A 17,707-nucleotide genomic window follows, 5' to 3' on the forward strand; every position below is an offset into this window, starting at 1 on the left:
AAGAGAGCAAAATGATTTATAATACTAAATAACCTGCATGTGTCTTCAAGTGCTGTTATTGCCACTTTGCAAGACAAAGAGACACTGCACGGCCTGGCTGCTTCAGTCCGGCTAGGAAGAGCTTAATGTGCTATGGGCTTTCTCGCAAAGAGATAATAATAATAATAATAATAATGATGATGATAAGGACTGACAGCTTCATGGTTAGAGATGCAATGAGAAGTCAGGAGTGACTGGCTCCCAATGGTGGGCATGTCTTGCTGCCCTTTTAGCAGAGCCCAGAATTGTCAGGGTCTAAAAAGAAATGGGAACAGCTCAGATGGATTGCATCCAAGAAAAAAAGGGCACACAAATTCTATCTGTAGGCCAGATCACACATGTGCACTTGCTGTGGGATACTTGGTGTGCGAACTGCCTCTGCTCTGCATTTCATCCTCTTGAACTGGACACACTAGCTTCATCAGGCGTAAAGGTTTCCTGCAAGCAGGGATACCAGCACCAGCAGGTCCAAAAGCAGAGGGCCTGCAAATCATGGGGACAGGCAGGTCTGTAACAGCACAGCCAACAAATCTTCGTCTTGGAAACACCTTTTGGTTAGGGTAAGATTTCTCTCACTTGCGCTCAGCTGCCAAAAACCAAGGTGTATAATGCATGTTAGCAGGCTAGGTTCCTTTTATAGGCAATGAAGAGACCAGTTCATATTCCTTCCAGATCCTGTCCAACACCAGCTGGAGGGATATATGGATGGGTATAAGCCCAGTTGTGCAGGTTGCAGGGGCAAGTCCATTTTCCTTGCACTTCTTGACACCAGAATATGAATTTAACTTTGGTCACAATGAGAGTGCAAACAGAGACAGCATCTGCTAAAAGCTACCCAGGCATGAATATCGACATACAGAAATTTCAGTGCTACAGATTTCAATCCTGTTCACAGACTATGGTTGATAATGAAAAAAATCTTTACAATTAAAAGGGATATTATTATGACAAAGCTTTATAAGATACAGACAGGTGTAGTGAATAGTGAACTAACATTGAATTGAGAGTCAACCCACGGGAAAATATAGAAACTGCTGAAATCCTGACTGTGCTCATGATTCAAAGCAGTTTGCCCATTTCTTTCTGGGAAAGAATTTCTCTGACTCTAATGAACGTCCTGCTTTTTGACAGTATCCTTTCTTTTACTCCCAAAATAACAGCTGAAGAAAATTACAGTGAAACAGTAGCAAAGTTTGTTCAAATTGAATCTAGTGTTATCTAGCAGGCAGCAGAATAAAATCCAAAGGCAGCAGAAGCATCGTTTAAGCTAGGCTGAACAAAACATGGAAGTGTGCACCCCTGTGTTTTTCTGGGGGGGGAGAACCTTTCCAGCTCTGCCTCCCTCAGTGCCACCCACAGCCTGTAGCTGTGATCTCTCTGTTCAGGAAAAGACAACAGCTCCAAGGAGAGCCGGGAAATCCCAGCTCGACTTCAGGCTGGCATGTGACTGTACAAAAGTGAAGGGCTGCCTTAGTGTTGTGCCTGGATCTCCAGCACCCCGCAGAGGCGTGTGGATTCAGGAAAGGAGACGGCATCGCCAGCGCCGCTGCAGCTCAGTAGATGATCCCTTCTGGTTCCAGCAGCAAGTACTTCTTCATGGATGGTGGGATGGAGAGCAATGGGACTCCTCGGTGGCACCTGTCTGACAATATTGCCCGAATGGCACATCTGCATAAATGCATGAGTGACCGTGGTGAATTGCTGCACACAGCGAACAAAGAGTCATAGAAATCCTGGTGCCGCTGAAAAAAACAAAACAAAACACAAGTCTGTTTTAGGGCTATAAGGCTGTTTGTCTGCCCTCCCTTTCCCCGGCCCACATGCAGCCCTTGGCAGAACAAGGGGCAAAGTACAGACAGGACTCCGTCCCTTGGAGGCACACCCAGCAGCATGGACTTGTTAGGCAAACACCTGTACAAATTTCTTAGGCTTGCCTCAAATATTTAAGTTAAAGACCATGATGAAGTCTTTAGGCTTAGTATGTCTTATATCCATTAGTTTGAGGTGGGGGTTCCTCTGCTGACTTGTGTGGTGACAGTCCTGACCTGGCCAGACTCTGCAGCCAGCTCAGAGCCAGTGCAGGAGGAGTTAATCCCCTAAACCTGCCCACAGGGCTGTGAGGCAGCATGATGCTGGTGGGACCCGGGAGTTCGCTGGGGCTGCGAATGGCGAAAGTACCTTTGGTCTTACTCAGCGCCCCAGTGGCCTTGTGGAATAAATGAAATTGCATCCCCATGAGAAGAAAATTGCAGGTGCATAACAAGGATGTTGAAATAAAAGAAGCAAATGATAAATAAATGTGACTACATGTGACTTGACCTTACTTTATATTCTTCCTACTTGACAGATCTGGTTACACCTTTTTTCAGATACATTTTATGTATTGAAAAGTACAGATTTGTGTCAACAAAAAAATTTTCTTCAATTTCATGTCAAATTTGGCAAATAGCTTTGACAACCAAAAATGACAATCTCAACAAAGAAATAGAGCAACTGTAGATTTTTCCAAATAAGTATGTTTCACTATTTCAGATTAAAATTTTTTTTTTGAGAAAAAGAATGAGTTATTGCCTTTCTAATCACACTCTTAGCTCGGCAAAGTTTCTATTATACTTCTTATTCTTATTCTTGTTATATTCAGGTGAAAAAAAAGACTTTCAACATTTGATTTTGTGTTCACCCTAAATGGTTTCTTTTAATTTCTTTCCGAACAAAGGTGGTCTGAAAAAACATTCTCACAGTTCTCCTCGCTATGTAACTATGCATTACAATACAGATGGGTTCCCTAAACATCAATGATAATGCACAGCAGATGTTGCTGCACTTAATTTCAGCACTGATTTGAAAAAGCCTAGTATTAATTAAAAAATAGTTTTAAACTGGAGTATTTGTACTATGCAGATTTCTGAAGTAAAGGGATAATTATGTCAAAGCATGTATTTTTGACAACATCTTTTCTTCTTTGACCTCTTATTTTTCATTTAAATTATCCCTTGTATTCACAGCTAACGAGTCCTTCTCACAGAAACCCAACCCATGCAACACAACTTAAAGATATATAGTCACACACATGTAACACAGTATTTTTAAATATTTGCTGACTTAAAAAAATATAAACATACACATTGAGAGATCTGAAGTAACACCACTCCCAGCCAGAATCTTTGCACTTGCTGAGTGCAGGGACAGCTGAGCTCCTGCAGCATCCCTGACAGGGGGTGCTCCAAAGCATAATGTTGCAATGAAAACAAAGCCCAACTAGAACTTAATCTGCCTGCTGCCATAAAAGACAACAAAAATATTTCTATAAATAAATTAGCAACAAAAGGAGGGGCTAAGGAGAATCTCCATTCTTTATTGGATATTGGGGGGGAAGCATAGTAAGAAAGGATGAGGGAAAGGCTGAGGTACTTCATGCCTTCTTTGCCTCAGTCTTCAATAGTAAGAACAGCTGTGTTCAGGGTATCCAGCCCCCTGAGCTGGAATACAGGGACGGGGAGCAAACTGAAGCCCCAGTAATCCAAGGAAAAATGATTAGTGACTTGCTACACCACTTAGACACACACAAGTCTATGGGGCCAGATGGGATCCACCCAACGGTACTGAAGGAGCTGGCAGAGGTGCTCACCAAGCCACTTTCCCTTATTTATTCAGCGATCCTGGCTAACGGGGGAGGTCCCAGTGGACTGGAAGTTGGCGAAAGTGATGCCTTTCTACAAGAAGGGCCAAAAGGAGGATCCAGGGAATTAACAGGCCTGTCATTCTGACCTTGGTGCCAGGGAAGGTCATGGAGCAGATCATCTTGAGTGCCATGGCACATCACATACAAGACAACCAAGCGATCAGGCCCAGTCAGCATGGGTTTAAGAAAGGCAGGTCCTGCTTGACTAACCTGATCTCTTTTCCAACTTAGATGATACTATGATTCTATGAAAATTTCTCAAAAAATGTGTCCTTTGTCAGTGAGTGATATGAAATGGGGAAGTCCCAAATCCTCACAGATGTTCTTCTCTTTCAAAAGCATTATCACTTTTCTGAGGCTGGATATGGAGAATGCAAATAATCAGAAAATGAGCTCAGATTTTACTCAGTTACAAGTCATTAAGAGCTTACCTCAAAGACATCATCAGGTATGGCTGCTTTCCACTTCGATGTTGATTTGATGTGTTCGTAGCTATTGACAACAACCTCCACAGCTCTGGGGTGGGAATGACAGGCTTGTAGCACCTGCAGGCAGGACACATAGAGACCATGAGGACCACCAAGAAGCTGGGGCCTGCCTGGATGCTCAGCACTGTGCATACTGAGACAAACACAGCCCAAAAATCATGAGAGGTTAAGGTCGGAGATGCAAAAGATAGAAGCGCCATCTTACCACTCAGTGCAAGTACAGCAAGAAACCGCAGGCTTGGCCCCAGTGGAGCTGGGCACACCCCAGTTAACATCATACAGAAGCACTGGTTTAGATCTTCAGAGCAATGTGGCTTGCTAAAGGGGTGGGCTTTTTCACACAAATCTGGAAAGAACTTGTTTATAGCTGAGCTGAGTGACTCAAAAGCAGGTACAGCCATGCACAAAGTCCTTGCTCCAGGTCATGCAGCACAGATACAGAAAAAAATCCCATCATATGAATAAAAAAAGCATTGTTACAGGAAAATTTAAAAGATGACTGGGAGATAACACAGCTCAGATGTAAAGCTTCCAAGCCACACGAGGCCCCTGAAACAACTGCTCTGCCTGGTAACTTTAGCTCAGTAGACAAAAAAACAGAGTCTGTTGTCAAAGTCAGGAAACAACACTTTGCACTCACACTGTATAAGGTACATTTTTGTCCCACACAGTAGACAGGCTTTTACAAACAAACCTGCAGGACATCCCTCTAGGATAAATATCACTCTGCATATTTTACATGTGGCAAATGATGGTTTGGAAAGGAGATTTGCTCCATGCAAGAGGAGAAAGGTGGAGGCAGGAAGAAGAGACCCCAGACCTGGCTCTCAAACACACTCTAGGGGACTAAGTGTTGCTCTGTTACAGACAGGGCAAGACCTCCTGGGCTGAAAAGGGCACAAGCCAGAGGTTTCACATTTTATTCAAAGCCTTCTGGTTGTTTGGCTTGTTAAAACTTTACATATATAGTGGAGGAGCTGCAGAATGTTCCTTAGGACACTGGATAAAAAGAATTAGTCTTGACTACAGCAAGCTTACTTAGTTGCTTGATATAGGAAGTCTGTCAGCTACTTCTGTGGGTGCCTTGGACTTTGCAGACCTTTAGAAATTCTTTGGGAAGAATCCTGCCTTTTTTTTTTTTTTTCTTTTTAAATCAAGTCTGAGCTCTCACCCCACATTTCCCCTTAGTTTCTTGTATTTTCTGGGAATGAGCCAAAACTTTATTGAGGTTCATTTCATTTTGAATAAATTTGAAAAAAAAAAAAAAATTAGAGGTCAGAAGCCATAAACTGAATCCGCTGGCTTGATCTCCAATCTTTGGTAAAGGCTATGAAATATGCATTTTGCATAACCTAGTTAAGGCTGTATAGAGCCAGATTCAACAAAACCATAGGTTTTCTGAAATGAGAAAGTGAATCAGTTCTGAAAAATTAGGCTTGAACTAGCATTTAGCGTTTGAGGTTTCAGGCTGGTTTTGAACAAAAATGGGACCTGGGTCTGGTTTCTGGCATTAGCACCTGTAATTGCACTTCACTTAGATGATATCAGTCTTACAACAAGTTGTCTCAGGTTTTTGGCATTCTGCGCCTGTAGTTTACAAAACTCAAGGAAATCCAGTTTCCATCAAAGTTCAGATCTCTCATCCCATTCCTGTTCAAGACATCACCTCTCTCCATATCCCTTCTGCACAAAACCACCCTTAACCTTGTGGAATTGCAGCGGATATATCCTAGCTGCTCCGTGATTCAGTAGCAGCTGGTAGCAGATGTCAGGCTGGGCAGCTGGCCGCACAGATGTCACTTTTATGATATACTGTAGGGGTGCACAGCCATTCACATCCATGACGTTTGCTTCTGCTCCTGCCTCCAGCAGCATATGCAGCAGGACATGATCACAGTTCCAGGCAGCTTTGTGGAGCGGTGATTTGAAATCCTCATCACGAGCGTTCACTTCAGCTTTATAGTCTAAGAGCATCCGACAGATGAGGTGGTGATCTGGGCTGTATATCTGATCCTTATAGTGAAGGGCCCAATAGGCTGCACAGGCCAGGGGAGTCTCCATGTAGGCATTGAGAGCATCAACATGTGCTCCTTGTTCCACGTAAAAGGCCACAAGCTCTGGGATACCCAAACGCGCAACCGTGTGTAGAGGCGTCTCCTCATCTTGGTTGTTTGTTTTTATGTTCACATTTGCTCCTGCCAAAGAAAGATGATGGGAAACAATGAAGGCAACTAAATCCTAGTTTGGCCATCCCTGCTTGAGTTCTGCTACCCAAGAAAAAAGCGAGGGTGGGCAACTGTCATGAAAGACACACATGGAAATGCAAATAGCTAGGGACATGGATTCTACATTTCTTAAGCTTCCAGGAAACCTTTAGAAACTTCAGGTTCTTGGATCCAGCTTCAGGTGTAAGAGCTTGGTCCTGAGCTGGCAGAAGGCCTTATCAGGACATTGTATTTTGTAGCAGCATGCAGGTCCAAATCTCAGTGTAAAATGGTTTTTACTATAAATGAAGAGGGAAAAAAGAGAGTTCTACTCCTACTCCAGAGAATAGTTCCACTCAGATCTACACCCTGAGATCGCTTCCTGCAGCACCTCATCAACTGCGAGCCGGGAAGAAAGGACATTTTAAGATAGACTCATAGATAATATAAAAAACTATAGCCAAAGTCCCCAGCTGAGTGTTCAGATCCTGCTTTCAAGCTGCTAAGGGAGCTGATGCGGCTGCTCTGTTCGCGCCGAGCGTCTGCCGCAGCTGAAGCAACAGCACCATCTACTGAGCAGCGAAAAGGGGCCCGGGGAGGGAAACAGCGCTCCCCGCCCGGCCCTGCCAGCCCCTGTCCCGCGGGGCACCCAGCGCTCCCCTCCTGGCTCTGCCAGCCCCTGCCCCGGCGGGGGAACCAGCGCTCCCTGCCCGGCCCTGCCAGCCCCTGTCCCGGCGGGGCAACCAGCGCCTGCCGCCTGCGGTAGGACCCGCCCGCTGCCCTGTCGCTTCCCAGGTACACGCTATTCGCTGTTAAATGCAAATGAGCGTCGGCATGATGCTGAACACCGCTTATTAGAAAAGAGGGAAGACTGGCAAGAGCCCACTCCCCAGGGCAAAGCAGAACGGTAAAACTGCAGGAGGGGCAAGGGGCTTCTTCCCGAGCTGGTGCGGATGCAACGGGCAAGGGCTCCTTGAACCTGGCGGGCCTTGGCAAACTGCCAATAAAGCACTCGTGCAAGAGTAAGTGCATGCTGTGTGGCCACCACTTTTCTCTCCATGCTCACAAAAGCCCTTACGTGGCCAAATCTACAGTAAGACTGAGCTGTAAGGGCAGGGAAGGAGAGAGAGGAGTCAGAAATTATCGTTAGGCTGGAAAACATGAGTGGTAATGCCATTAAGCCATGTTTAGCGTTAGTTGTGTTACATGTCCATGAAAGTATCTGTAAATTAAGTTCGGAGGTGGTAAATTAATGTGGGATCAGATCTGCTTGGTTGGCGAGTTGCCCAAACCAACAGTGGTTAAGCTGCATTTACCTGAACTGATCCAGTGTGACAATGCTGAGGGGAGCTGGCAAGGTGGGAGATGTATCTGGGACACCTCGGTGCAGGGACATGTAATGAAATCCTGGCTTCACCAGTTGGGTGGTGCTCCTGTGTCAACGTGCACACTTGCCACATTTTGGTGCAGACCTTTCCCATTTTGTTTGGAGTCTCAATGTTTAGTTCATATGGAGATCTGAGTTTATAGAGTGCTTTGGGATGAAAAGTGGCTTGTAAAGCATTATTCTGTTGCTGATGGGTGGGTGGAGAAAGCCTACAAAATACATCCTTTCATTTGCATTCATGCTATGCTACATTTTATAAGACTACATGTGACTTCTAAGCTTTTCCATGGTAGCAAATTCAACTCCTGCTGTCAGGACTGTTTGCTTTGGGCAGGATACAACTGGCAGCATTTGTTTTCCTTTCCACCAAACAAAATAATATGTATCTTTCCAGCAGAAGAAAAGTGATGTGGTTATTCATTCAGGACTGCAGATTGCCTTGCCCATAAAGCACACTTGGACTCTGCATCTCAAGAAAAAACTTCAATAACAACACGTGTTGCAAAATTAGCCCCCAAAGCATTTTTATTTGCCATGGCACAGTGATAAATAGGGGAATTTGTCTGTTTGCAGCTTAAGTCTTGAACTGCCTGACTTTACTGTACCTTTTATGTCTGTCTTTTACTATGTCCTGAGTCAGCATCCTCATGTTAAGGAAATAGTGTGCAACAGCAATATCTTTACCCAGGAATTATGTCTATTCATAGCTTCATTTGTTACAGATGACTGGCAGTATAATGTATGTTACTTTGGGGGAAAAAATCATATATAATAGCCTTTTTTTTTCCTAATCACTACATGGGTGCAGGAGTTTGGCTGCTGACAAATGAAGAGACAGTATGAAAAACTGCATCCAGTTTTTCAAGGGCAGGTCTTAAAAAACAAGCAGTTGGAAGAATTTTACTGAGATCAAGGAAATTTGAACAAGAAAGAACAGGAGAGAGGTGCACTTTTATGTGAAAACATCTCAATAGTAAACCTACCTGAAGAAGACAGAAAAAAAAAAAAATAGATAAATAGAAACTCCCTGATTCAGAGGAGCCCTTCTGCTGTGGGATGACTGGATAGCAGGCTAGAGGTACTGAAATGGGAAACGACCCTGGAGTAAGGGCCGGTGGCCAGGGAGAGGGAAGGACAGATCTGGTGAGGAATCAGAATGGGAAAAACTTCCTCTGATGAAAGAGATGGGGAAAAGATGTCTGAGATGAAGACATGGGTCAGCTGTGGATGGAGGGGGCAAATACACGTGTACTTTGACAAGTTGCCTGCTAAGAGAAACCGAAGACCATGCCCACCATCTCTGGCCATGCCATGAGAGACACTCCAGAGCTTTACCTTACCTCTCCAAACCAGCTGCTGGGCACAAGGCATGGAGGTTCGTGTCGTACAGAAGTGCAACGGTGCCTGTCCACTCATTGAGAAGCAGTTCAGCTTAGCTCCGTGGTTGCAAAGGATCTTGAGACATTCAACATTTGCTGTTTCACACGCAACGTGGATTGCAGCTTTTCCATTGGGCCGGCAGTTGATGGTGGCTTTGTGATTGAGCAGGACCGAAAGACTCTCCAGATGTCCATACATGACAGCTAGATGCAGTCCAGTTGCCCAGGATATTTTTAATTTGTAGCTAGGTAGCCAGTACCCTGTACAGAGTGAAAATGCATTACCATCCTTGGCAAAGACTTTTCTTTGGACTATCCACTTACTGAAAATAATTGAGGGGGAAGGAAGAGTTAGAGTTTTGCTTTAATTTACTGTAATTTCACCAGCTACAGCTTAGTGCACACAAAGTTCTCTCAAGCATAACTTCATTTTCATTAAGCAATTTTACTATGTGTGCTGAATAGCCTGCCTTTTGGAGAGATAATTCCCATGTAGACGTACTCTGAAGGCTGTTTTGCCAGTGGACGGGGCCAGCACAAAGGTCACAGACAAGTTCAAAAGATAAGCTTACTTTTACTTTGGTTTAAAGCAGCAAAAGAATAAGCAGGGCAATGCATCTAATCATTACTACATAGAATTAAGTATAACCATTATGAAAGACACGCCACCAATTCCCCTGATACTTCACCATCAACCAGATCTGTGCTTCAGCTGAGGTGCCCCTGTTACAGCGAAGGATCAGAGAACCACTCCCAGCAGCTGGGAAGTCCTACATAGTGTGTCCACTTGTAGGTGAGGTTTCCATCATTGCTGTGAGAGGGTCCTGCCTTTAAACAGGTTAACGAAAAAATCTATATATCAAAATGTACACAAACGTCTGGTGGACTACCATCCTCACTCGGGTGCATTCTGGATCTGGCCAGGATCACGGGCATGTCTAAGGAGTTCCTGTTCTGCTCATTTATCTCTGGCTTTTACAGCTTCTGAGGATGATTGCCATGGTCATATGTGGCTTTGACTACCTATTTCTAAACAAGGTCTGGTACCTGTTTTCTTGGTGTAAACAAGAAAACATAAATATATTCTTATGACATTTCATCTTCACTAATGATGATATTTTATCTAAGCTACATATTTTGCTAATGATCATACATATTTCAGTAATGATTATATGTCTTTCACTAAGTATTAGATACTCATATAACATTTGGTTGGAAGGTTCATCTAGAGGTCAGCTTTGGTTCAGGGCCTATTGCTCAGGCCTCAGTACTTCAATGGCAGCCTTTGTTTTTCTTGTGACCTGACTAAATAATAAAATATGCTTAGAGCATTTGAAATGCCACCAGCTTATAAATATGGGGGAAATGGGATCTATAGCCTGCCAATACCTGAACAAAGGTGGCATTGGAATAAGAAGGCAGCATTTGCTTAGGCCAGTGACTCAACAGATAGTTCATCCTGCTGTTTTTGTGGGGGAGCTTGCAGGATTTTATATGTCAGGAGCTGGATTCAGACCTCCAGGGATGCATTGCACATTGCACCCCTGGCAATGTGGCTGCAGCTGTATCACAGACCTCCTGCCAACTGCTGCCCCTGAGGAGCATGGACTGAGAATTTCAATGCTGATGTAAATTGAGTTGAAGAACCAAATAGAAGCAGTGACACTTCAGCATGAAATTTGACTAAAAATGTTTAGATTTTTCTCTGAAAATTTCGCAATGACCTTTTTTTCAAACTTACAAATAGGTGTAAGACCAAAGAACACTTCAATTATTGTTCCCAAAATAGAACTACATGCTTAATGACTGCACAGAGACACTCTCAGAAGTGTTTACTATAATCATTCATTTTAAAAAAAGTAAAACACAATAATAATGTGCAGAAGAGCAGGAGAAGTCTAAAACACTCTCTCTCTCTCTGGGTTTGATGTATCTATTTCTCCTTGGACGAATGCCTGGTTGAATACTGTTACCATGTAAAAGACACAGAAAAAAATACTAAAGATGTGTGAGGTCAAATAAATTCAGACCTTAATCTTTGAATCTCTCATTGTATATGGTTTTTCAACCTTAATGTCATACCAATACAGTTTTTACACCATTCATGGATGTTGTATTAGATAGAAAGAAGATGGAGAGGAAAAGAGCTATCTAGAAACAGAAGTGCTGGTGGCAAGGAGAAACTTGGATTAAAGTTCTTCTTCACTCCTAGTTAAATTGCAAGTACATTCTGAGATAGATACCAGTAATGCAGTTCTTGTATGCATCCGAAAAATGCCATATTCCCACTGAAAGTTTACAGATATAAAATGGACAGTCATGATAGCAGCTGCACCTCCTGCTCTGGCACGGCTGCAATGGCTTGTTCCTGACCAGTAAAACTGTTTATTACTGCCAGCGTGTGAGATGTCAGCGGTGAGAAACTGTCTACAGACGGTGGCATCCACTTTACGACTAAATTTTGCAGACTACTAAACCCATTCCCCAAGGAACCCACACTGTGAATGGCAACAGCAGGCAGCCCTGAGGCAGCTGAGTGCCCAAGCAGGGCAAGAGGCTCCTCTGCAGCTGTTCAACCTTCTCTCAACCCCCTGACTGGCCAGATGTGAGCGATAAATGATGCATAATGGCAAAAAAGTCATTCTTGAAGCCAAGTTATCATTTTATATAGCCACAATTTCCCTGCCTGAGGCCGTCGTTTATTTCCTTTGCCTGTGCTGCTGCAGGTGAGCTGTGCTCAGAGCTTCTCAGAGAGCATCACCCACATCCTCTGTCCAAAGCCACAGACATTCATGGGCCCAGAGGGACAGGGATCAGGCACTGAGCAGGAAGCAGGTGTGGTTTCCTTGGGAGGCCTGGTTCAGCTTGCCTGCTTCTTTGGTTAGAAACATGAAAAAGCCAAAGTGCATGCAAGGTCAGTGTCCTCGGGAGCTCTCGGCCTCTTTGAAAGAGAGGAAGCAAAGCCACTCTGTCACCCATGGCATCTCCTTTCCACTTCATCAGTTAGGGCTATGGCAAAACTGAGGCTCTCAGAATGGTGGGATGGTTGGACTTAATTTTTCTCCCCTCTCCCTCCTCAAAGAAATCCCTCTCTCATACCATAGTTATCTGGGATTCAGAATAAAAGTAAAATGTCCACAGGAGTTCACAGTGTGACTCCTGCCTTTCAGACAAAGTGAATACGTTGGTGTGATTTAGGCCACAGGGTGCACCTCTCTAGTTTTTGGAGAAAGGAGAGACTTCTCTAAAAGAGACAGGTCTTTTGCAGTAAAATGATCTACAATTAAAAATCTATGCATGAATCCTGTAGTCTCAAATGACAACCAGAATGCATCTCAGTCAGCTGAGGACAGAAGAAAAGGTGTTTTAAGATACATTCATCACCATGGCTTAGTTCAGACACTGTCCCCAAGGGAAGTACGACATCACTGCATCATCTTCACGAAATCAAAAGAACAGGAGGCAATCATTAAATAAGAGGTAAACACAGAAAAGAAGAGGTGGGATGTTGTTCTTTCTTTATGCCACAGAAAAGAAAGTGCATTTACTGTGCTGCTGGGACTGGAGGTGTTTATCTCCACATATGATTAACTTCTGGCAGAGGCTGATCATTACTGTTTTCTAGATACCCACAAATAATCTGTTAGCAAGTAGGTCATGAAGTATGTTGATTTTAGCAGAGAGCAAACCTGTTTCATTGCTTCAACTTGTAAGTTTTTGGAAACTCAGCCATCATCTGGCTGAGAACTAGTTTGGGGTTTCTACATTCCAAAACAGCTGTCTTTTCTAGTTGTGTTTTTACAGATGATTTTTCTGTTTTGATGAACCAGCACATCCTCACTTTCTGTCAGTTTGAAAAATAAATCTCCTCCCATCCAGCAGCATCCAAGGTTCACAGGAGTTCCTTAGCTCTCCTGATCTAGGGAGAATTTACTCTACTACTACTGTAAAATGAAAATAGAAAACATTGAATATTTTATGTTCCTAAATGGTCTGTACGTGTGACTGGGTACATGCAAGAAATGTACACTTAGCGTGCACGTGCCTATTCTGGGCTTTGCATCCGAGTTCTCTGCGAGGAAATGACAAAGATGTCCTCTTTCTGAACTCCTCCAGCTGCAGCAGCTGCATCAGTGGCATGGAGGCCGGGGCTGGTCTCTGGCCTGCCCTCCACCCAGCCCAGCAGGCACAGCTGATAAGCTGATAAGCTCCCCTGCTGCAGTGACCATGGTTGTATGAACCTACAGAGACGTTACTGCCTATGAATCAGCTGATGCTGCAGCTTCAGAAGTGATAAAATGCCACAATTTCTTGCAAATCATGCAAACCCATCTACTTCCTGGCTGGTGAATGCTGCCACATTTACCTTGTTTGTAGGATGCCAGAATCAGATTTTCATCTTCCACTTCAAACACTGTATCCACGTCTATTTTCTTTTGGCTCAAGAGTTCTTCCAGTGTTTCAAAGTCATTGGACTTCAGGGCTTCAAGAAAAGCCTTTTTCACCAACTTTGCAGCTGCAGCTCGAGTTATTTTCCTCTCTGTATTCTCTCCTTCTTCATATGTCTCCTCCAGATCCATTTCCAAACGTATTTGTGCTGTGAGGAGGGGTACACTGAAGTCCCTATAGCACAGTTGTATGCTGAAGTTCCTGAAGACCAGAAGGTAATTTTATCGCTTGGTCATGCTGATCTGCTTGTTCTATTTATATGAGGAGCATTTCAGGCATTGAAATGCCAGTCTTAGATATCACCACACTCTTTATGAAAGCAAGGGCAGACGCACTAGCAATCACACCAAAATAAGAGTTATATGTCCATGGGCTTTATACACATTAAGCTTCATTGACCACATGGTTACTCTCTGGTCCTGCCATACGCTTATATTAAAGGACACTAGTCCTGGGTGTTGTTTCTCAGCTGGAGAAGCACTCATATTTCTTTTCATAGTCACCATTGCTGATGTATTGACTGCAATGGGATGTGATGCTGTGTTTGCAGATGCCTTTTAACTAGTGCACTTCAGAAAAAAAAAAAATCATCCCCAAAGCAGTCTCCCAGTGGGAGGTAGCTCACTTTCCCCCAGGACAGCATTCAGCATCTTGGTCCTGCTTTCATTCTCTCAACCATCAAGCAGGGCTCCACAAGAGCCCCCGCACCACACAGGTCTCACAGTGGAGCCCCAAGGGATCATTATGTTGATCCAGCTCAGTCTCCCGCATTATACCATGAGCAGCAGAATTTCCCTAGTTTGCTCAGGGGTCACAAGCCATGCTCCTAAGAAGGAGAAATGCTGAGATGAGGGGGCTTCAGAGCTGTACAGCCACATTATGGGGTGGGAGATCTCATAAACAGAAGGGGGCTTACATGTGAATTAACTCACATGCAAGCACAGAAGGCTGTATGGGTCCATAGGCTCTTTTCCTTCCCCTGCCCACCCTTCACCTAAATTCACACTTTCACCCTCACAACCCGATCACCCACTGAACACTTCCCCCTCCCTCCCTTTTCTTTCTGTCTTTGCCAGTCCTGTCCCTGCATTGACAGCAGTCTGTGAAGATGCCAACCCACACATGGCCAGCATGAGCTGCTGCCAAGCATCACAGAGAAGCGGTTCACACCTGCACCCACTTGGACTGCTGGATGAGACCATAGCTGGAAGGAAACTATCCGCCCTTGATTTAAATCACCCAGCAAAGTGGAGTTCCTTCTACCTATGTGCTTTTGCATGAAGAAAATTCTACAAAAAAATACTTCCCTGGAGAATTGCACTTTGTTATACACACTGTGGGAAGGAAAACAGCTTGCTCTACTGCTATAGGTCCCAGGAAGCTCATCTGGGTCCTTCTAGGCTTACTCAACAGTCAGCATCAGGCTCTCCACACCTTTACATTCCCTCCCACAAGACTGCCTCCGTCTTACTTGGTTACTTTCAGCAGTGGATGACTCCACTTCATGCTTTTAAAAAAGTGTTAATGCCTGTCTGGCATGAGCAGTGGGACAAGATGTGAACTCCAGATCTTATGGGCTTCTTGTTACTTGCACCTTTTTTTTTAAAACCACTATATTCCTGGAAACTCATGGATGCACAAAGCACTGATATGTGTCTACAATAAATTGTTCACCTCAGCTATATTTTGATTTGAAATGGATAGCTTTTCATCTATCATGTTCCATAAATAGTATTGGAGGACACAAGAACATTCAATCTAGCTGAAAGGATCATGCCAGTACATCTCCATGCTGGTCTGCTGCTTGAAGACTGGGATGCACAAGCACGCTGTTGTAACAGATTACTGCATATGTGCTGATCCATCGTGCTTGCTCTTGGTTGACAAGCAAGGTGAAGTAATTTGTGATGGCTTGGCCCACAGTGAAAGAGAAAGCTGATTAAAATCACCTTACATCCATCATGGTCCAAGATGATGCACAGGGACAGCACCTCAGACCAGATGATGCACTACAACTTGCTCACCGTCAGCATTTTGTGTGGCTGTGCTCTGACTCTCACTTTTTTTTTTTTTTAAACAGTAATGACCTTTAAAGAGAGAAAGGAAACAGTTATAGATACCTATAGCCTTTACAGTTAGTGTTTTCCTGTAAGCACCATTTGGGTAAAATCTTGAAAAGCCTACTCATATAAGTGCACTGTTGGTTTCAGTACAATTACATACAAGAATGAGGAAGTGGTTTTATGTTTTACATTGACAACCAATCACAAAAAGTTAGACTGACTTTTTAAAGCATGGCATAATAATTGTTGTTAATGTGCCTGAAGTATAGTAAAAAATGTATTTAATACATAAATGCTGTAAATCGTTGGTGTGGCAAAGGGACTAGTTTCCACTATGTATCCAAATTTTTCCTATCCATGCAATTTCCTACAGACATCTTCCTTACATACCACAAGGTGGCAGTTTGATTTTGAAAGTCAAAATGATGTCACCTAAGCCCCAACGCTGCCAAATATTCTGAACATCTCACTGTGAAACAATAGGCCATTGCTTATTTAATATAAATAACAGTACTAGTATTTATGATATTTATAGGTTAGGCCTGAGGCCACTCTGATAGGTGCTGTGCACTCACACACGGGATCTGCTAAGAAAACCTGGTTTCCACATTTAGGATCTATTTTCTAAATTACGCAGCTAACTCAAAAGCACGTTTTTTACCAGGGAGACAGCTCCTGCCCCCAAGCTTTCCTTCTGTTTCACACAGTGCCACACAAGACACTCCTGTTCACAGGACAAACTACAGACACACAAACATGGGGACAGGCTGGATCTGCCTCTCATAAGTGGTTACAGCAAGTCAGAAGAACCAGGTACGAAGGGGCATAGTGAGGAAGTGAAGAGCAGATAATGCTCTTGGGGTGCACGCTGCTTTCCCCTTCAGGTGATGGGACTGTCGTCACTGGCTTCACATGGGCTGCTGGGGACCCTCTTTGTCAGGGTTGTCACAGGCTTTTTCCAAAGCCCACTGAAGTCAAGGAAAGTATTTCCACAGATGCCAGTGGGCCATGTCCTTTATCAGGCTGGGCATCAAGCAGCAGCGCTGAGCCAGGGAAAGCTGCCTGGAGATGAGTGTAGGAACAGCATCAGGGTGGTGTTAGGAGAAGGACGACTGGTGGCACAGGATTTTGTATCAAAGTCAGAGTTGTGACTGGTCATCGAAGACGAAGACAGCCTTAAGGAGAAAATGAGAAAGGATGTACTGGCAGGCTATGCAGAGCATGTCTTCTGAGGAGCCAGGCCCCCTCCATTGGCACTTGCTGATGTACAGCAGTAAATCTACTGGCAGATACATAACCCACAGCAGTCCTGGGAATGGCTTGAGCAGCGTTTTGAAGTTGAAAATCAACATCCTGAACTCCACACTGGGACAGGCAGAAAGCCAGCAAAAGGAGAAATGCTCCAAAAGAATGATGGTCATGCAACCGGAGCAGTGGAGTTGTTCCCAGCTGCAACACAGAAAAGCCTGGCAGCCCCCTGCCAGCTCCCTGCCAGCCAGCCTGTCCTGCTGCAACCCTGTCCCAAAGGCAGCGCTGGTGGGGTGGGTATGGGAAGCAGTAATAGATGCAGGGCCACCTACCTGCAGCTTTAGCAGAGTTGTTGCAAATGTTCTCCCCCTTCCCACCCCTTACAGAGGGACCTTGAAACATTGCCTGCAGCCTCCATCTCTGAGCCTTGCAGCTGCACATCAGCTCGCTTGACCAGTGAGGTTTCAACTCTGCCCTTTCCTTTCCTCGGCAGGTTGCTGGCTAAAGCGGGTTCCTTAAGCAGCCTCCACGTGAAGAGTCTGCCCTGCTCTGAAGCCTTGCAGGTTCAGGAGGGAAATGTACTGAAAATAGGATCTGTGGGCCCAAAGCAAAAACCAGATCCTTGAGTTAATCCCACACGTTCATCTCTTCTGAACGGTGCATGCTTGTAAAAATACTGCTGCAGTAGTGATCACAATCCCCTTGCTTTCCTGCGGCCCTTATAGCATCTGCAGCACCCAGACATGTCTGCCATACTGCTGCCCACTT

At 44.4% G+C, this 17,707-nt stretch overlaps 1 protein-coding gene across 1 annotated transcript; it reads right to left on the reverse strand.

Moving 5' to 3' along the window:
* Nucleotides 1–1,592: 1,592 nt before the first annotated feature.
* Nucleotides 1,593–17,341, reverse strand: ASB4 (ankyrin repeat and SOCS box containing 4; the record flags this gene model as incomplete). The annotated part of the gene is given in 7 exon segments (XM_080340597.1): nucleotides 1,593–1,781; nucleotides 4,153–4,266; nucleotides 5,914–6,404; nucleotides 9,141–9,440; nucleotides 13,546–13,765; nucleotides 13,768–13,829; nucleotides 17,272–17,341. Coding segments are annotated over 7 exon segments (1,446 nt in total).
* Nucleotides 17,342–17,707: the final 366 nt, after the last annotated feature.

This window comes from Nesoenas mayeri (assembly GCF_963082525.1).
Source record: "Nesoenas mayeri genome assembly, chromosome: 2".
In the NCBI taxonomy this organism is placed as follows: Eukaryota; Metazoa; Chordata; class Aves; order Columbiformes; family Columbidae; genus Nesoenas; species Nesoenas mayeri.